The 21,296-nt window shown below is 37.9% G+C and overlaps 1 protein-coding gene across 3 annotated transcripts; it reads right to left on the bottom strand.

Annotated features, from left to right (window-relative positions):
* Window positions 1-559: 559 nt before the first annotated feature.
* PSMG2 (proteasome assembly chaperone 2) lies at window positions 560-21,202 on the bottom strand. 3 transcript variants are annotated; one of them, XM_032310346.1, is made up of 8 exons: window positions 20,946-21,145; window positions 17,169-17,340; window positions 13,470-13,528; window positions 10,200-10,318; window positions 9,178-9,351; window positions 4,657-4,704; window positions 1,733-1,853; window positions 560-873 (listed from the first exon to the last, which is right to left on the bottom strand). In XM_032310346.1, exons 1-8 carry the CDS (start codon window positions 21,000-21,002, stop codon window positions 781-783), a joined length of 843 nt encoding a protein of 280 aa, XP_032166237.1. In that variant the 5' UTR covers window positions 21,003-21,145; the 3' UTR covers window positions 560-780. The 3 variants fall into 3 exon arrangements, with proteins under 3 accessions (XP_032166237.1, XP_032166238.1, XP_032166239.1); XM_032310347.1 differs by lacking the exon at window positions 4,657-4,704 and having other exon boundaries at window positions 20,946-21,143; XM_032310348.1 differs by lacking the exon at window positions 560-873 and having other exon boundaries at window positions 1,744-1,853; window positions 4,657-4,765; window positions 20,946-21,202.
* Window positions 21,203-21,296: the final 94 nt, after the last annotated feature.

Here is a 21,296-nt window from a genome sequence, read left to right as displayed (position 1 = left end):
AGTGGATTATCTGAAGCCATTCATCAAGATACTCTAGCCTGGCACTTGGGTGGCTCAGTTTGTTAAACTGCCAGCTCTTGATTTTGGCTCAGGTCATGATCTCGTGATACTGGGATTAAGCCATGCATCAGGGTCCACACTGAGAAGGGAGTCTGCTTGGGGATTCTCTCTTTCCCACACTCTTTGTCCCTCCCCTCACTCACACTCTCTCTCTCTAAAAATTTTAAACAAGTAAATCTTTAAAAAAAAAAAAATCCTCAACAAGACCTAATGAGTGATATAAATTAATATATAATATAATTATATATTATAATTATATTATAATATAATTAATATATAATATAAATTTCAGTAGAACCACCACTGGGATTTCTTTAGAACAGTTACAACAGATACAGAGAATTATTAAGTATTCTTCTATTTTTTGGACTTCTGACTTCCAGAACTGCAGGATATAAACTGTGTTGTTCTAAATCACTAAGTTTGTGGTAATTTATTAGAGCAGAAACAGGAAACTAATATAAAAGTCTGAGTTTAAAAAAAATGTATTTCAGACAAATTACTTAGGAAATTTTTATTGTACAAAATTTACATTTGTTGTGTATAGTGAAAAGCATGGCAAAACAACTTTTTTGTTAATCCATTTTCTTTGAGATTTTTTTTTGTGAAAAGTAAAGATTTATTTTCTAATACATTCTTACATAATGTAGCTTTCTATATAGTTAATAGTTGTGTTGGTAATAAGTATCTTGGGACATAAGGTATAAAACTGAAAAAAGGTCAAAAAAGTGCAGGAGGAAGACCACTGCCAAAGAGTAATCTCCACGAACTTGGCATTTTCCACCGCAAGGCAGATGCTGTGGGGTCATCACACTGTAAATAAAGAACAAAATACTTTAATCCTTCAATTTTACCACCAAATTCCCTTTTAGCAGTTAAGTAGCATAATACTCTCCCTTCTCTAGTGTTTTTGTTTTTTTTTTTTTTTTTTTAGTTTTTGTTCTTTTTGGTTCTGGCATTTTTAGCTGAGTTTTACTGTAAGGAAAAACAAAGCAATATATTTCTGGTTTTTTCTTTTTATGTTAACTGAAGATAAATTTCTTTAAGTTCCAAATCATAAAGATATGCCAGAAAGGCTATGGAGTCTATCAAGTAAAATCATATTTGAAAGGAACAGGGGTTGAATAATAATAATAAAAAAAATCAGTGCTCTGTGATTTATATCAATTTGTTCCTAGCAAAACCATGAATAAAAAAGTATCTATCATATCATTATAGTACTTCTATTATGCCTAAAAGCTAACTGATTTCCCTGGGTGTGATGCTTTTATGTCGTAATATAGAATAGTATTTTAATTATAATGCATATTCAATAGTTATAGTATTGCTCACATAAACAGGTTTCACTTTCCTTTAAAAAAAAAGTCCTGAATTCTAAAGACATTTGTTTATTCTTCTAAGAATGTGCCTAGTTTAATTAATGCAACATGAACAATTAACACAATAAAGTACTTAAGGTTTTCCTTTCTGGAAAATCAGTGTTAATGAAACAACTGTAGACAACTGGATGGTTAAATGCGCTCTTCTCTTTTCAAAAGTTCAACTAAACTAAATTTTATATAAAGATGTATCTATACTTAACAAATTCTCACTTATTTGGTCTACTTATATAGAATAAAAATGTTTATAAATATATACAGAAATCAGAGGCTTAAGGTATAGTAAAACTTACACATGGTTTGAGTATCTGAAGCCATTCGTTAAGATACTCAACAAGACCTAATGCATCTGGGATATTGTCTCCTTCTGAAACAAATTTCAGCAGAATCACCATTGCAATTTCTTTAGAACAGCTGCAACAAATACAGAGGATAATTAAGTATTCTTCTATGGATACAAGATGCTGATTCTATCTGTGTCTATTTTTATAGCTAAGACAATCTGCCAGGTTTTAGGCAAGGAGAAGATTTCTGGAAGACTTCTAATAAGATTACTTATTTATTCCCCTTTGCTCCAGATATATGCTATTTGTGGGACAGGACTAGAAGCCATTTAATGCCCACATTGGGCATCTTGTGTCTCATATAAGCCTGCATGAAAAATTGTCCCCACCGAAGTATGTTCTACTTCCTAAATCTGCTGTAGAAGATAGTGATTTTCAGAAGCACCACTGCAGGGAGATTGAAAGAAAATAATACCCTTGTTACTAATAACCTAAAGCAGTGAGAGAAAACTGTGGAACTGAATAAAGGGAAAAAATTTACTATTACTTTTTTTTTTTTAAGGATATTTATTTATTTGAGAGAAAGAGATAGCAAGGGGAATATGAGGGACGGTACAGAGAGAGGGAGGAGGCCCCCACTGATCAGGGAGCCTAAGACGGGGCTAGATCCCAGGACCTCAAGATCAAGACCTGAGCTGAAGGCAGACACTTAACCAACAGAGCCACCCAGGTGCCCCTTTACTATTACTTCTTACAGATTCCATCTACTAAGTGATTATTATGTGCTAAGCACTATCTGCATATTTTATAGTTCTATCCCTACAACAATTCTTGAGGAAGTTATAATTATCTCCATTTTATAACTGAATCAGTTTGGGATAATGGGAACATGGACAGAATGCCAGGATTCAAATTCTAGCTCTGTCACTTACCAGACATGTTGAGCAAGTTCCTTAATCAGAGCTTCAGTGTGTATCATTTGTAAAAGAGGGAACACAACAGAACTTCCCTCACAAGTTGCTGTGAGGTATAAAGGAGGCAGTGGAGGCAAAGTGGTTAAAACAGTGCCCAATACATAGTCAGTACCATGTATGTGCTAGCTATTATAATAAAGTAACTGAAGTTTAAAGGGTTTGAAATGTAGTTAACATACTCAAAGTTCTCTATGCAGTAACAGAGGTGGGACTTGAACCTAGGTCTTTTGGAAGGTCTTTTGGTCTCTTAACTGTAGCTATAAATGCCTTAAGCTAGTGATGAGATGGAGATAAATAAATGCAAAAAGCTTCCTGTTTGCCAAAAAAAGCAAAAATTATTTCTAATACTCTAAAACCAAGGACTATGAGGAAAATGTGTTCTCACTGACAGACAGCGACAGAAATAAAGGTGAGTTGGGTTTCTAAGCAGGGGATTTCAGATGTGGAGAAGACTCTGAGAAGTAGGTTCAGAAGTCTCAGATGTACAGGAGAGCCTACCACTGCATCTCAGTCTCTAAATATCAAAAATTGGCCAGGGTGCTCTGGTGGCTTACTCAGTTAAGTGTTCAACTCTTGATTTCAGTCCGGGTCAGGATCTCAGGGTCGTGAGATTACGCTTCACACTGGACTCCACACTGAGGGTGGAGTTTGCTTGGGATTCTCTCTCTCCCCTTTCCTCTGCCCCTCACCCCGGCTTGCATGCTCCCTCTCTCCCTAAAATAAATAAATATAGGAAATCTGAAGTTGTTAGCACTAGTTACATCATCTCACTTTGTAATCCTCAAATATCTTTAGGACTCTTGAGCTTTGTATGGTAGCACTGTGAGCCATGATGACTCAGAAGATTCTAGTTCCTAAACATTCATGCTCTGGTAGCCTGAGAAATGGCTCCTGCTTAGAGAGAGGCTAGCTTCCCTTGCTGTGCCTTCATTTTCAAGCCTCTAAGTTAAAAAATGCAGGGGTAGGTCTTGAATTTACAATGCTTCCACTACCAGTTTGTAACATGAAGAGTAGCATGATAGTTTTAATACCACCCTCTGGTGCTCTCTGTAAAAATGGAAAGTGGAGAGTGGCTAATTTTATTACTCTCTGTGACATTAAAATCTAGCACATGAAATACATCCATATTAAATTATAAATGTACTTTGATTCCAATTAAATATGAGAGATTTCAGGTCAGCCACACCATTGCTACCACCTATCATTAGGGTAACAAATATTATCTTTTCCAGAGATCAGAATATATATTTGTTCTCATAATGGGAAGGCAAATATATATGTTACAAATAATTTAGCAAAAATAGTTTTCTCAATTTCAAAAATTCTTTATTGCAGTGAATGTATAATTGCACTGAACATTAAACATGGGTTTGATTATAAATGAAAGATTTGCATTAGAAAATTAAAACTGATTTTGTGAGAAACATTTTTAAATAGGATGAACTCTAAAGTTTAAGTTAGACTTATCTTGCAGGTACACACACATTCAATTCAAGTATATTTTAAAGGAGTTGGGAAGAGAACAAGTGAAAAATTAGTAATGGTAGTTACTTCTGGGTGATAAAGCTGTGTATTATAAATATTATTTCTTTGGACTATTCTACATTTTCCAAATGTTCTATGATGAGTGCGTCTAACTTTTATAATATTTTGCTATCATCACTAACTTTGTGAGCAAGGTTACACCTACCCAGAAGTTATTCTTTGGTCTCATGGAGTTTTGCCCTACACACGTGACTCAGAATTCTGACAAAGACTCAGGGAGACCCCTAAGGCTCTTCTTGAATAGCCCTTTTCTGGTTCTCTGCCTTGTTCATTCTAGGTGTCCCAGCATTCCTCAATCACGATATCTGCCTTCTCAACTCAGCAAGACCACTCTGCTCAGGTTCCCTCCCCTTCTTTGTGCTGTAGTCCACAAAGTATCTGTAAGGAGAAAGCAGGGGCCACTGTAGGACTTACTTGTCTTCTCTCAGGGACCACAACTGTGTGCTGTTTGCTATCCAATGCCTGAAAAAGTTGTTTCATTAATTTTGCCCAATTTCTAGTTGTTGATGGCAAGATGGCAAATCTGATTTGTAAAGAACTAACAAGTCAGCGTGAAGGAGCAGAGAGCTGTGGGAATACAAAGAGTCCTTGTGCAGAAGGGAGAAGCAAGGGAGGGCACAAGGAGTGCTCTGTGAGGTGACTCTTGGAAACGGGGTTAGTTTTTGCAAGGTAGATAAGAGAGAAAAGTACACCAGACAAGGGAAGGAAGAATGAGACAGCTTTTAGGAAACTGGCTCCTAGTCATTTAGTTGGAGTCCAGGGCACCAAGGAATGAGCCAGGCAAGGAAATCCTGCAGGGCCTTATATGGGGAGTATGACCCAGATTCTGCACACAGCAAGTAAAACTGCTGATGCACTTTACTCAGGGGATGTTGTGATCAGTCTTGAATTTTAATTCTAACAACACTCGAGATGGAACAGAGTGAGTGAGGAAGAAGCAGGGGGAATCGCTCAAAAGATCCTGATAGCAGCTGCTACAGACCAAACCCATGTCCCTCCAAAACTGAAGCCCTAACCCCCAATGCAACTATATCTGGAGAAAGATCTGTGCAGGTAATTAGGATTAAACAAGTCATAAGTTGAAGGACCTAATCTGACAGTACTGTGGTCTTATAAGGAGGAAAGAAATGAGAGGTCTCTCTCTGTCATGTGAGGATATGGCCAGAAGGTAGCCCTCTGCAAGCCATGAAGAGGGCCCTCACCAGAATGCAACCATGCTGGCTCCCCGATCTCAGGCTTCTAGCCTCCAGAACTGTGAGCAAATAAACTTGTTGTTTAACCAACCCCGCTGACGGTATTTTGTTATGGCAGTCCAATCAGACTAACAGCAGTCTAAGCTACTATGTGATGTGGCCTGAATGAAGCAAGAAGAGGACTGAAAGCTAGCTGGTGGTCTGTAGGGCAGGTGCAGAGGATGGTTACGTAGCCAGGGCCTCCACCAAAAGAATACTTGAAGTGATATTTTATACTATGCGGAATGTGCTAGAGAGGAAAAGAAGTAAAAACAGAAATGACAGACTAGGAAAAAAAATGGGAAGGAATGATGGTTTTAATAGGAATAGAGTAGGTTTTCAGAGAAAAAGAGAAAGCTGAAATGGTACACAAGTATGGCCAGAGACAGACAAAACAAGCTGTACCGGGAAAACAACCTGAAATGCCTGTATCCTTTCTGAGAAGTCTTGAATATTTTGGAAAGGAGCAGTGGCAAAAGTAATTATAAATAACAAGGAACAAGTTCACCTTTTAGACAAAGAATAAAGCTCACGTGATTGTGAACCATGAATGCTAGCTCCAGAATGAAGTGGTTAGAAGTGCAGGATCTGGGGCCAGATGTCTACGTTTGACTCCTGGCTCTGCCACAGATTACCCACATGGCTTTTAGCACTTATTTCATCTTGTTGCTCTTTAGTTTTCTTATTCATAACATGTGGTTAACAGCAATACATACCTATGAGCTTATTAGAGGAGAATTAAGTAATTTAATACACATAAAGTGCACAGAACAGTGCCAGGACCTTAACTAGTTATTACTATGACTACTACTTGTGTTACTATTATGACTTCTTCGGGTCATGCAAAAGTCACAATGTAGATTTTAGGGCAAGCAAATCAGTCGTTCTATTTGGTAAGGCTAGGTTTACACTCCGATATGTATTATGTTAAGTAAGGAGGCAGATTTATTGGTTGACTTCGAGCAATGATGGCACAGATATATTTAAATTTCTTCTAGGTTATCTCTCTAAAGCCACCTCTAAAGCTTCTCTAAAGCCACCACTGACAGCACAAAAAGATGCTGTTCATTCATCTCTCCTCATGGGAGAGCAGGGAGTAGACTATGAGCTTTGTACAATTTTGTACAAAAATTTGTACAATATTTACAAATTAAATAATCATCTGAAACGGTCTCCAGCAACTCTTGTAACACAGAACCGAGGGGAAAAAAGAGACAAGGGCAGGCGGGCTTCAGCTCCTGTGGTCCCTACCTGGCCCAGTGCCTTTTCTAAACTGGAAAGACATCAGGAGCCAGACACTCCTGCTCCTCTTTCCTAAGACCACTAAATGCTGTCCTCCCCCTCTTCATAACCGTTGGCTCTGTCATCCATGAACCCACCAGGTACATCAACTCCCAGCAAGGAAGAGTCAGAGGGAGTTGAAGCACACAGCATGGCCTTCTGGTTAGCCCCAAACTTAGCCTCGGGTCGTATGAGACAGAAAGCTAAGGGCAGGCAAAAATAGGGACAGTGTAAGTGTCTATAAATCTGATGGCCGGCTGGGTCATCATGTAAGTCATACAAATCAATTTATGAAAAAGAGGCTAAAAGAAAAAAAAGACCTCTTTCTAATTTCCACCTTTACTTTCACTTGCCTTCTAGAAGTTCATGATTCCCAAAGACTAATCAAGAGTGACTGCAGAGTATTTAAAAGAAAAATGCACAAAAACAACCATAAATCTGTTATTGGGCACATAATATATAAAGATATGATTTGTGACAACAGTATCACAATGGGTTGGGGGAGGCAGTGTGTATGGGAGTAGTTTTTGTGTGCAGTTGAAGTTAAATTGGTATCAACTCAAATTAGACTGTTACAACTTTAGAATGTTATATGCAATCACCATGGAAACCACAAAGAAAGTATCTATAGAACATACACAAAAGAAAATGTGAAGAGACTCAAAAGAGCTCACTATAAAAAATCAACTAAGCACAAAAGAAGGCTGCAAAGCAGCAAATGAAGAATAAAAAAAGCTATAAGATATATAGAAAACAAAGAGCAAAATGTAAGTCCTTCATCACTAATTACCTTTAATGCAAATGGGATTAAATTCTCTAATCAAAAGACAGATTGGCAGAATGGATTAAAAAACATGATCCAACTATGCACTGTCTACAAGAGACTTACTTTGAATATAAGGATACACACAGTTTGAAAGTGAAGAGATGGAAAAAGATATTCCATATAAATAGTAACCAAGAGAGCAGCATGGCTATACAAATATCAGAAAAAATAGACTTCAAGAACTGTTATGAAAGACCAAGAAGGCCATTATATATTGATGAAAGAGCCAATTCATCAAGAAGACATATCAAATATAAAGACATATTCACAAAGCAGGAACCCCCAAATTATGAAGCAAACACTGAGAGAACTGAAGGGAGAACTACATACAGTGCTACAGTAATGACTGGAGACTCCAACAACCTACATGCAGACTGAGAAGGAAAGAGAAGACGTACACAACACTGTTTAAGACCTAACAGATACATACAGAATACTCCTCAAAAGCAGAATACACATTTTTCTCAAGTGCACACAGAACATTCTCCAGGACAGACCTTTGGTAGGGCACAAAAGAACACCTGATAAATGAAAAAGATTAAAATCACACAAAATGTCTTTTTTGATCACAACAGGATGATCCTAGAATCAATAACAGAAGAAAAACTGGAAAATTCACAAATATGTGGAAATTAAACAACACAATATCCAACAACTAATTGGTCAAAGAAAAAATCACAAGGTAAATTAGAAAATTTAGGGGTGAATGAAAATGAAAACAACATGCTGAACTTAGGAGATGCAGCTAAGGCAGATTAAGAGGGAAAGTAAGAGCTACAAATGCACATTTTAAAAAAGAAATTTCACAGATTAATAACCCGAGTTTACGCTTAGGATCTACAAAAATAAAAGCAAACTAAATCTGGAGTTAGCAGAAGAAAGGAAATAATGAAGATTAGAGTGGAGATAAATAAAATAGAGAACAGAAAAAGAAGAGAAAAATCAATAAAACCAAAAGTTGGTTATTTGAAAAGATCAAGAAAATTGAGAAGAAAAAAAGACTCAAATTACTAAAATCAGAAATGAAGGTGAAGACCTTAGTATGGATTTTGAACTAAATAGGAGTTGTTATTGGATAAACGTAGATGCTCTGTTTAGAACAATGACAAAGATCTGAAAGCAGATAGTTGGTGATTGATATACAACACTGTGAATTCATAAATGGCAATTAACTGTACACTTAAAAACAGTTACATTAATGTTTTAATGTTTCATATATTTTACCATAATTTAAAAAAAGACTGATTGTAGAGGTTGCAGAGAGTAAGTTTCAGGTCCTTAACATGCTGCACATTATAAAACATTAAATTTGGTATTTTAGGAACCAATTCTCCTAAGACTAAATTTCAATCTTTCCCCTGAATGTAAGAGTACCTATTTTATAAAGATATTTTCAAAGTTCCAATAGAATCCAACACACTCTCCCACTTATCTTACTTTCACTTTTTTTTTTTAAAGTAGGCTCCATGCCCAATGTGGGTATTTAATAAACTCACTACCCTGAGATCAAGAGTCACATGCCCTTCTGACTGAGCCAGCCAGGTACTCCTCTTAATTTTTAAATAAGATGGGGAACAAATGAACAAACAAACTCACCCTTCATCATAGAGTGTTTTTGTGATACCTCCTCCAGGAATACGAATACAAAACTCAGAATCATTTATTTCAGGAATGCATGGGCTTTTTTCCATTTCTTCCCAGTTAAGGCTCGTTATTTTAGTTTGAATACTTTTTTGCACACAAGGTGTGAGTAGGTACCTGAAGGGAGTACTGGAAGCAAACATATAATTAACTTTCTAAAAACCCACCAAAAAATATGAACATTAAGGCAAGTTTTTTAAGCAAATGTTTGTTCTCTCTATAGTCTGTTGCTAAAGCAAAGCACAAGTTTCAGCAGTCTACAGAAGAATAACATGTAAAAATACTGCTCTGGCTTGCTATTTACATACTTAGAGGAGAGAGTATAAAGACAGGCCAATTTTAACTAAGGCAAGGCCATCATGAAGATAACCTATTTCCCACAGCTCTGCTCCCTTCTGGCCATGAAGCTTTTTGTGAGATTCCTAGATGTGTTGTATCTATCATGATATTACTAAAAATTAGCTCCAATTTTGAAAGGCTAGTCTTGGCTAATGTTTCCTTCATCATGATTTTTTGGTGCATAAATGAAAATGAAATAATGAAATAAATCTATTTCTTGGATATTTTGCCTTCTATTTAGCTAGGAGTTCAGTCTGACATGCCTGGGCTTCTGGGATGGCGAAATAAATAGAAATGTGAATCCAGTCTTCCAAAAAATTATCATCCAGTAAATCTTAGGTACCCTTTCTCTTTTTTTCTTCATCAGCTGAGCTCTGTGATGTCGCCACAGACAATACCAAACAATCTAAGCACAGTTCCAGAACCATCTCTATCTTTATACCAAAGCCTTCCTTGGGTCCCAATCATAGGACTACCTAACCATACTCTCTCCTATCTCTTGACTTTGTTCTATCTAAATTCCAGAGAGGGGAGGTAAAGATATACATGGTTTTAAAAACTTATTTTAGCTTTTCAATAGAGACACCATAATAATACAGTGTAAAACATAACAAAATTTTTCAAAGGCAAAAACATACCTGCGAAGCTGTAGATCATTCCGGTGATATGAATGACTGCTTGAAAGAACAATGACTTTGGCACAGTTACTACTTTTCACCCAGGAAAGCAGTTTTTCACAGAATGGTTTTGATTTATACTTCATATATCATTAAAAGAATAAAAAGAAAGTTTAAAAGTTAGATCTTAGCATATAATAAGAGTATCCTTTAAAATATTTTATTGACCTTATGTGATGATAAATAATTCATATATATAAAATTGTAATTATTTTCAGATTCACTTACTGTCCTTAAAGACAAGACGAGGGATGCAGAGCAATGAATTTTTTATTGTATCTTTATAATTAAATAAATCATGAGGAATCTAGATTTCAAAAAAATTCTATTCTGACTGGTAAAGGAAAATTTCTCAGTTCTCTACTTGAGTAATAATTACTTAAAAACTATCACATGGACATCTATGAGATGTTCTTGCTAGAAATTTCTTAACGGAACATAACTAGAAAATAATCAGGTGAACCTAGGATGCCGAATATCTGGCACTGATCCTCAAAGGCGTCAGTATTATGAAGAACAGAAAAAGGCCACTTCTACATCAATGGCTACCAACTAAAAAGATATTATAGCCGAATGTAACATGTGAAACTTGATTGGATCCAGATTTGAAGAATATTTTAGGGACAACTTGGGAAATTTGACTATGTCTTATGATACTACTGAATAATTCATTAAATGCTGATTTTCTTAGAGAATGCTGCTGTGATTGTGAAAGAGAATGTCCTTATTCTTTTTTTTTTTTTAAAGATTTTATTTATTTGACAGAGAGAGATCACAAGTAAGCAGAGAGGCAGGCAGAGAGAGGGGGGAAGCAGGCTCCCTGCTGAGCAGAGAGCCCAATGTGGGGCTCGATCCCAGGACCCCGAGACCACGACCTGAGCTGAAGGCAGAGGCTTAATCCAATGAGACAACCAGGCACCCGAGAATGTCCTTATTCTTGAAAGATGCATGGTGAAGTATTTTTGGGTAAAATATGATGACATCAGTAGCCTACTTTTGGATCCTTTGGCAGAAGGAAACTGTGCATGCACATGGAAACAGAGTAGAAAAAGCAGGTATGGCAAGATGTTAACAGCTGGTTAATCTGGAAAGTGGGTTATGAAATTTTGGGGAGAAACACTCACTTTATGAAAACTCTTCACAGACTGTTAATAAAATATGAACAGAATTTAAAATGCAGATAAGAAATAGCTAGCTTTTAAAATAGTAAGGTGGTACAGTATGATTAAGAGAAGTAGGCTCTGGAGTAGAGCTGCCTGGTCTAGAATGCTGGCTTTACCTCCTACACAGACCATGTGTCTCAGGGAAAATACTTAAACTTCCCGTGTTTCAGTTTTCCTCATTTGTAAAATGAGGATGTTAGTACCTACCTTCATCAGGTATATGTGTGTGTGTGTATGTGTATATATATGGTATATATATGTACGTATATATATACACACACACGCATATATATACATGTATATTTATATATGTATATATTTACGTTCATAGGTGTGTGTATATATATTACTTATAGCCATATTGGTGCAAAAAAAATCCATGTTCAATAAATATTTGGTATTTTGAAATCACTATTTCCACCTACCAAAAATTTCACTTAGAAATTTTTGTCTATCTTAATTGCTTTTCTCCCCATCTTAATTCTTGAACTTACCCAAGTTTTGAGAACAGAAAAAGCCACACGCATGGCATAATGTAGAAATAATACCAACTCTCACTGTAAAATTTTGAGTATGTTATTAACTAAAAAAAGTAAAGAGTGATTCTAATGTAAATATTAAAATAATCATAGCATTATTCACAGTCATCTCAAACTGGAAAAAAATCTCATGTTCCATTAATAGTACAATGGATAAATCATGGTTTATTTATATAACAGAATCCCACAGAAATGAGAATGAACTACCTCTCCTTGGAAAAACATGGATAGACCTCACGAGTAGAATGTTTAGTAAAGGAAGCTAGACATAAAGTACATACCATAAGATTCCATTTAAATGGATGCAGCATGGGGGAGAGCCTATGGAATGCTGACATATTTCTGACCTCCCAAAAGATGGTATTTAATCCACTTAACCAGTATTGACCAAGTGCTTCTCTACATGCTAGGCACTATTCTGGAAGGTGGGGATATAAGAGTGAATGACACATTGTCACTTCTCTCAGAAAACTCACTTTATACTAGTTGTAAATGATAAATATATGATATGCCAAGTAGTGAGAAGCTGTGAAGAAAACCACCCCAGGATAAGACCACAGAAAGGGTGGTCAGGGAAGGCATTTCTGATGAGGTAACATTTAAGCAAGGACTGAAGGAAGTGAGCCATTTAGCTATCTAGGGGAAAAGTATTCCAGGCAGGAAAAACAATGTAAAGACTCTGGGACAGGAGTGAGCTTAATCTGTCTGAACAACAGAGCAGCTAGTATGGCTGAGTGCAAGAGGGAAAGAGGCAATGAGCTCTAAGTTAGACCAGGTTGAGCAGCTGTCCAGGAGAACGCTCTGTAATAACAGAAGAGCTCTTTATGGCAGCTGCTCGCCACATGTTACTATGGAAACTTCAAATGTAACTAGTGTAAAGGAGAAACTAGTTTTTAATTTTATTTACTTCTAGCTTATGAATCAAAATTTAAATAGCTACATGTAGCTAGTGGGTACTGCACCAGGACAGAGGTAGAACCAGGATAAGCCAAAGTAAGGGCTGTGAGTTCACTGGGAATCAAACAGGAAGCCACCAGAGGGTTTGAAGAGAGAAGTGATGTGTTTGATTTAGGTTTAGAAGATCATTGGTGGTGCTATTTACAAATAGAATATTAGGTATTTGTGGGAACGTGTAGCAGTGGTTTGAAAAATAGTGGTAGCAGTGGAAGAGGAAAAGAAGATTCAGAATTTATTCTGACACATACGTAATTTAAATGTATATGCCACTGGTTGAAATGCAACACAAATAGAGTAAACCGAAAATATTCCTATGTTTAAATGTTTTCACCAATGCTACCTGAAGAGAATACATAAGACCTACCCTGTATGTCCCAAGTCCTTTCAATATAATCATAAAACAATGGTAACACCTCTGAAATTTTGTAATATTCTCTATAGAACCACACTTTTCTTAATTGTACATACAGTAAAAAGAGCAGAACTGAGTTTTGAATCTTCATTCTCAATAATACTTAGTATTTTCTCATTATACTTAAATTTGATCACTTTAAAATGACAAATACACTAACCTTAATAAAAATGGATCTTAACTGAAGAGCCACCAGCTTCTTCGAAGGCAATGCATATACTACAAAGACAAAAAAATGAAATAAGATACTTAAAATGATGGAGTCATACAAATAAAATTACTAACATAAAAACTAAAATTGAATTGTAAGAACTTTTAAACCTAACATTTTCAATAATTAAATATAAAACATATGAACTATATCATTCAGTTAAAACATTTTAATAGTACCTTAAAATGCATCTGTGACCTTTATTCTACAGAACAGATTCATTTCTGTCGAGTTAATGGTTTATGTATTTTATTTTTATTTTTTTATAGGTTGGGGCCAAAGAGAGAAAACAAACCTTGAGCAAGCTCCATGCCCAGTACAGAACCCAGTGTGGGGCTTGATCTCACAACCCTGAGATCAAGATCTGAGCTGCAATCAAGAGTCAGATGTTTAATGGATTGAGCCACACAGGCGTGCCTGACAAGATAACTGTAAGAAAATATCAAAAATTATTCTTCTTCTCTGACTGCAAAACCAGAGAAGTATTCCTCTGGAAACTTCTGGCATTATGACAAATAAAATCATTCTTAAGAATGTTTTTAGTTTCTGATATTCTCCCCTCTTCTGTTAGAGAACAGCAAAAGGAGTTTCTGAAAGAGAACATGCAAAATAAATGTAAAATTTTCTGTGAGTCAATGTGTGTGCTCTTCTTCTGGGAAAAGGATCCATAACCTTCATCACATTCTAGAAAGGGCCTACTTTGCTGATGTTTAACATATCCCTGCCCAAAAACAAGAAGCTCTGAAATGAACCAAGAATGAAATATGGAGTCTCTTGGAAGCATGATTAGGCTCCTGTGCTGAAGAGTAAGCTCTTAGTTACAGTAAATAACCCAGCCTTCAGCAAATCCTTTGGTAGTTCATGTCCTTCCAGTTTTAGGTCTTTTGGGGAGTATCTTGTTTGGGGAGTATCTTGTATGGTGTGACTAGGGGCTATGGTGCATCAGCAAGTCTAGTGACTACCAGTTATGTTCAGGACAAAGGAGGCAAGAGAAGAAAGTTTGGAACTAGGGAAAAGAGCACAAATTTAGGGGAAAGAGACTGAGATGTGGGCCATTCAGGCCTGTAATCTATCTCTGACATACACATCCACTGCAATTCAACAGACCTACTAGGAAGAGATGTATCTTTAGGGAATGGGTAAAATGTTAAGATACACCAGCTCCTATAATGGCAACACTCATGTTCTCCATCAGTGCATCATGCTTATCTTTTTTAAGATCCTGCTTCCCATTACTTTGCTGAAGTGATAAAATATGAAACCAACATCACCTTTCATGTATTCTGGTGCAAAATATTTAGCTTTTATCTAATGAAGCCTTTGGATCTAAGTACTGTTACAGAAAATACAGAGACGAGAGGAACAGATATGCAGGTACAAGTCAAATGACAAGTCAAATGACAAATAATCAAATGTAGCAAGTGAGATGTCCTATAAGACAATGGGTCCAGTTTCTTCCTCAATAAGTCAGTTTCATGAAGAAGGGGAAATGAAAAGAAGAGACTGCTCTAGAGTAAAAGAAATTCCAGAGGCACAATAATCAAATGACTACTATAGGTCTTTGCTTAGACAAACTAACTTTAAAGGATCTTTTGGGGGGCACCTGGGTGGATCAGTGGGTTAAAGCATCTGCCTTCAGCTCAGGTCATGATCTCAGGGTCCTGGGATTGAGCCCAGCATCAGGCTCTCTGCTCAGCATCAGCCTCTCTGCCTCTCTGCCTACTTGTGATCTCTCCCTCTGTCAAATAAGTAAATAAAATATTTTAAAAAAAGGACATTTTGGGGTACACTGGAACAATGGGAATATGATAGGGTATATGAAGACACTAAGAAATTGCTAATTTTGTTAAACGTGATGGCATTTTAGCTATACAAGAAATTGTTCTTAAAAGACGCATACCTGAAGATAGAATGTCATGATGTTTATAATTTATTTTAAAATACCTCATCTTAATAATAAAGTGGATTAAAGGACTTTACCCAACTGACTTGATGCATGTTTATGTCAGCGAAAACCCAGTGGGTGTTCTACTAGAGTGAAAGTGTATTAGCAGAGTGGTGTTGTGCTTAAGGGGGCCAGAGCCTTGCTTAGAATCTCACTTACACCAATTATTAGTCATGTGACCTTAACTTCTCTGTGCAATGGTTTCCTCATCAATAAAACTACCCAAAGAGGGGCGCCTGGGTGGCTCAGTGGGTTAAGCCACTGCCTTCGGCTCAGGTCATGATCTCAGGGTCCTGGGATGGAGTCCCACATCGGGCTCTCTGCTTGGCGGGGAGCCTGCTTCCTCCTCTCTCTCTCTGCCTGCCTCTATGCCTCTATGCCTCTATGCCTCCTTGTGATCTCTGTCAAATAAATAAATAAAATCTTTAAAAAAAAAAAAAAAAACTACCCAAAGAGTAGCTGTGAGGATTAAATGAATTAATATATTTAAACACACAGTGTTCAGCTCATAGGAAATACTCAATAAAATGACAGTTGTTATCATTAGTGGAAAACATAAATTCTAGTTCTACCATTTACACTCCCTTTATCCTTTAAGGCAGTAACTGAAATTCAGTCTTGTGTTAACAGAGCCATCATTCCTGCAGGAATTTTAATATTAAGGACTTCTTTTTAAAAAATATTTTATTTATTTGTGTGAGAGAGAGAGAGGACACAAGCAGGGAGAGCAGCAGGCAGAGGGAGAAGTAGGCTCCCTACTGAGCAGGGAGCCCAACATGGGACTCAATCCCAGGACCCTGAGATTATGACCCGAGCTGAAGGCAGCCACTTAACTGACTGAGCCACCCAGATGCCCCTTATGGTTACTTTTTGTAAGTTTATTTCCTTATTGCAAGCTAGTGGCACCATTAATAAGATGGACCAAAAAAAAAGGAAGGCTCTTCATTTGTCTTTTAGCCCATCGGTGGTCTTTCATACTACTCTAGCACCTGTGGCTTTCACCTTAAAATTGTAAACAGAAAACTGAGCAACCAACAGAGCAGCTTGCCGACAAAGCTAGTGGATACTCCTGTGCTTCATGATGAATGGCTTTCCCCTCCTAGCTAAGAGTAGTACCACATTACAAACACAATGGTCAGTGCAATATCAACTGTGTTCCCCAATTAATCAAGCTTGATAGTCCAATGAGGAACTGTGTGATTTATGGCATAGGAAAAGCCTACACCTACTAGTAGTATTAGGCAACTCAATCTCTCTGAGCCTTATTGACATTACATTATTATGGATTCTATAATAATATGAAAGGATGACTATGAGGCTAAAGTAAGGTAGCGCATGTTAAACATATAAACTGAACCTGGTGGATTTCTTTTCCCCCTTTCTTGGTATTAGTGGTGTTTATACTTGCCAGAAAGACAGAAATTAAAACTGAGGATAAAAGAAGGGAAAAAAAATGCTAAAAAAAACCAAAAACAATCCAATAACCTCAAATTCTAGTTAAAGAAGTATGGTCATCATAGGAGTTGCTATTTCGAAAAGGCTAAGAACCAGATGTGAGAGAACAGGACGTGACCAGGTCATAAATTCTGCACAAAGCTGGCACTGAGTACACATTTGCTATGAAACAGTATCTGTAGAATCTAGCTCTAATTTAAAACCATTCTCCCTTAGAACAGAATAAAACAGGCTTAAGTCTTACATACTTTCAGCATTTATACTGAGTTCTGTTGAATTTTCTTCTGCAGTTGCATATGGATTGTTTCCAACCATTGGAACAAGACAATCAGTATAGAAGTAACCGATCTTACACATATTTAGTGTCGAAATAATCAAATCCATTGCAAGCTGGCCAACATTTCCAACAGATACTGCTGGCTGAAATAATAAAAACACAAAAATGTTCATTAAGTCATTGAATTACCAGCATTTTTAAAAGTTTAAACAGAAGACACTAATCACAGGACTGCCTTTGGATGGTTATGCTCAGGTACGTCATAGCTGTGGAGACTCATTAGCTGCCACTGAGGTGTCAGCGGGGCTTCCTCTACTTTTGAGACTACTGATCTAACATTTGTGGAACACCTACCACATGTCTATCATTGCTCTAGGCACTAGGAACGCAGTAAGACAAACTGACAAAAGTTCCTGCCCTCGTAGAAGTTCCATTCAAGTGACGGAGTGGTTTAATGTAATAAAATAGTGAAATAGGGGCAGGCTTCCCTTTATTGAGCTTCACAGATAATGTGTGTGGTTTTTTTTTTTTTTTTTTTTTTTACAAATTGAAGGTTTGTGGCAACCCTCATTCAAGGAAGTCTATTAGCACCATTTTCCCAACAGCATTTGCTCACTTTGTGTCTGTTACATTTTGGTAAATCTCTCAATACTTCAAACTTTTTCACTATTATATTTGTTATTATTTGATCTGCAATCATTGACTGTGACTTACTGAAAGCTCAGATGATGGTCAGCATTCTGTAGCAATAAAGTATCTTAAAATTAAGGTATGCACATTGTATTTTTAGACTGAATGCTATTGCAAACTTAAGACTACAGTATAAAGGTAATTTTCACATGTACTGGGAAACCAAAAAATTCATTAGACTTGCTTTATTGCGGTATTCCACTGTACTGCTGTGGTTTGAAACCAAACCCCCGATATCTCTGAGGCATGTCTATATACAGTTGTAACTGCTATGGAGAAAAAATAAGTGAGAGTATTCGTATGTATGTGGTTGGTTGCAATTTTAAATAGGGTGATCAAGAAAAGAATTACTTTAGCTGACCAGTTAATTATGGACCTGAAAGATGTAAGGAAGACAGCCACAAAAAGACCAGGGAAAAGAACACTTCAAGCAGTGGGAAGGCAAGTGTAAAGTCCTCTTGGGTCATCTTTCCATCTGCTTTGTTAGTGCCTAAAGGTTGGGGTCAGCATTTTTTCACATTAAACACACATGGATATTTATCCTCATGACTTCAAAGAGTCCAACTGTCAAATCTCTATCTATAGCCCAAAATATTTATCCAAACTTCAGATCCTAATGTGTATCTCCACATGGGTATCTCATAGGCAATGCATATTCAACATGTACAAAACTAAACTTCTGCCTAAACTTGTCCTCACATTTTGTATTTTTGAAAAGAGCAACAATTACTCATTTAATTACCTAACTCAAGAAACTTCTTCCTTTTCTCTTACCAGCCACATCTAATACTCATCTGATTTTCATTGATTCTATTTCCAAAGTATCTCTTTAATGTAGCTCTTCTTTTGCATTCTTCTAGCAATTGCTTTTTTCCCCCTCCATCTTGTTTCTCTGGGTCCCTCAGGGTGATCTCCCACTTCTCATTGTTCTCATCTATTAATCTCCTGGTTTTCTCTTGTAATTCCCTTTCCTCTTCTCAAGGATTTTCCTACTTTAGTTAGACCCTCACTCTCCTGCATCATCCACCTTTTCTTCACTATTGGATTCTTCCCATCAGCATATACACACATGTTGTAATCTTTTCTTCTGAAATACCCTCCCTTTGATCCCACATATTCCCCTAGCTACCACCTCACTTCTTGGTGTCTCTTTGAACTCAAAATTCCTCAGCTGTCCACTAAAACATAAGCAGGAACTTTCTTTCTTTTTAAGATTTTATTCATTTATCTGAGAGAGACAAAGTAAGAGAGAGCGAGAGCATGAGAGAGGAGAAGGTCAGAGGGAGAAGCAGACTCCCCGCGGAGCTGGGAGCCCGATGTGGGACTCGATCCCAGGACTCTGGGATCATAACCTGAGCTGAAGGCAGTTGCTTAACCAACTGAGCCACCCAGGCAACCAGGAACTTTTTTTCTGAATTGATCAACAAATACGTACATATACAAGTCTCCATCCCTTCTTCCACTTATTCAAACTACTCCAATATGGCTTCCCTTCCTTCACCAGTCTATTGCTGTCAAGGTTACCACCAATAATTCTTTGGACATTACTTTCCCTACAAATCTTTCTCTTCTGCCAGGTATCTTACTAGCAGTCTCTGCAGAAGTCTGGACTCAAGGTCCACTGATATGGTTGCAGCCTATGAACAGGCAAGACCCTGATATCCTTACCTGAGAGAATGAGCCTAAGACCCCATGCAGGTTGTACCAGTTCTCAGAGCACGCCCACACCCCCTTCTCCTTGTCCTAAGATAACTTCCTGACATCAGGGACTCAATTTTGCCTCACTCTGATGTCAAGTCTCTACTCCAAAGTAAACATGGGAATATATAGTACTTACATGTTTCATCTCCTGCAAGGATACCTTTCCCTTTTGTGATAAATAAATATTTTTCAGGGAGATATTTTGAAATTACATAAAATTTCCCTTTTCAATACCTTATCATACACTAATTTTAATATTCATTCACATTTCTTGAATACACCATTAAGGTGAAAATTGCCCAAAAGTGATTACCATCACTTAAAAAACTGAGATATGACTGACATTAACATTTTTATCAGTCTTAGGTATATAACACAATTTGATACATGTATATATTGTGAAAAGATTACCACAATAGGTTTACTTAACATTAATCAACCAGATACAAATTTTTCTTGTAATGAGAACTTTTAAGATCTACTCTCTTAGCAAGGTTCAAATACACACAATACAGTATTGTTTAGTATAGACACCACGCCCTACAATTGACACCCAAGACTTATTTATAACTGGGGATTTGTACCTTTTCCCTGTCTTTATTTCATTTCAAGCAGCCCCTGTCCTCACCCGCCTCTGACAACCATCAATTTGTTCTCTGTGTCTATGAGGTTCCCCCCCTTGCCCCGCCCCCGGATTCCACACATAAAACTTTTAACAGGTCCTTGTGTCCCTCCCCCTCCCAATAAGTCCTAGGGTTCTTCTGTACCCTTTTCAAAGTACTATCCTTGCATTTATTGCCCTTACTGGTTTACGTGTGTTTCCAACTAGACTGCACACCTCCTGAGGACAAAGACCTAGTCTTATTTGATATTTTTACATTACACAATCTTTATTGAAACAGTGACGGAATATGGGCAATTTTAGGAGCAGTAAAACCGTTATGTTAGCTGCTGACGAGGATAACTTTTATTACCTCACTTGTAGTTTCCTAGTTAGTGACCAAGTGTTGCAAGCTTACGACTGGCTCTGCTACTAGCTGAAGAAAGATTTTCTAAGATATAATGAAAAGAAAATGGCCCGTACCTATGCACAACGTTACCTGAAACAACCAAACACATTACGTTTCACAGTCAACGAAGACTACAAGCCCCAGTCTCAGAAACGTATGGTGATAGCGCCGCATCCAGCGACCACCTGTCTGCAGTGCAGGCTGCAAACCTGAGACAGAAGCAAAGACCGCCCTCTGTCCCAGGGCTGGTGAAACACCTGGACTCGCGGTGGCGAGCCACCTCAGAAACCTCTCGAGGGGAAGCACTCCAAGCCCGGCACGCGGTGCTCGCGAAAGCGGGGACTCACCATTAGGAAGGTGTAGCCCGCGAGGTCGGGGACCGATTCTCCGCAGGGAACGAACATGGTCGCACAGATGTGGGAGAACCGGGCGAGCTCGGCGCCGGCAGAAACGAAGGTCCGGAAAAGCGAAACCGCGAACGCCGCGCCGCGCAGGTGCGTTGGAGTCCCCAGAGTCCCTAGCGACGGGGGCGGGGCGGGGCGGGGCGGGGTCCGCCGAGGCGCTCGGCGTGGGGTCCTAAAGGGTCCGTCCACATCTCTGCCCGTCCGCAGGGCGCAAAGGGCCCGCGACCGGAGGAAAGATGGGGACGGGCAGTGCCTGCGGAGACGCTGGCAGGGCAGGACGGTGGGGAGCGCTGA

The sequence above is a fragment of the Mustela erminea genome, chromosome 13, assembly GCF_009829155.1.
Source record: "Mustela erminea isolate mMusErm1 chromosome 13, mMusErm1.Pri, whole genome shotgun sequence".
NCBI classification, from domain to species: domain Eukaryota; kingdom Metazoa; phylum Chordata; class Mammalia; order Carnivora; family Mustelidae; genus Mustela; species Mustela erminea.
Note: the sequence above shows the minus strand (reverse complement) of the source record. Positions and strands in the feature narration are given on the sequence as shown.

What these genes read in the sequence shown, in the direction of transcription:
- PSMG2 (XM_032310346.1), bottom strand. Translation starts at nt 21,002, where the DNA reads ATGTTCGTTCCCTGCGGAGAATCGGTCCCCGACCTCGCGGGCTACACC. An exon ending in TAAGATCCATTTTTATTAAG is followed by an intron (nt 10,319 to 13,469) that starts GTTAGTGTATTT and finishes TGATATATGAAG; the next exon opens with TATAAATCAAAACCATTCTG. An exon ending in TGGTCCCTGAGAGAAGACAA is followed by an intron (nt 1,854 to 4,656) that starts GTAAGTCCTACA and finishes TATTTGTTGCAG; the next exon opens with CTGTTCTAAAGAAATTGCAA.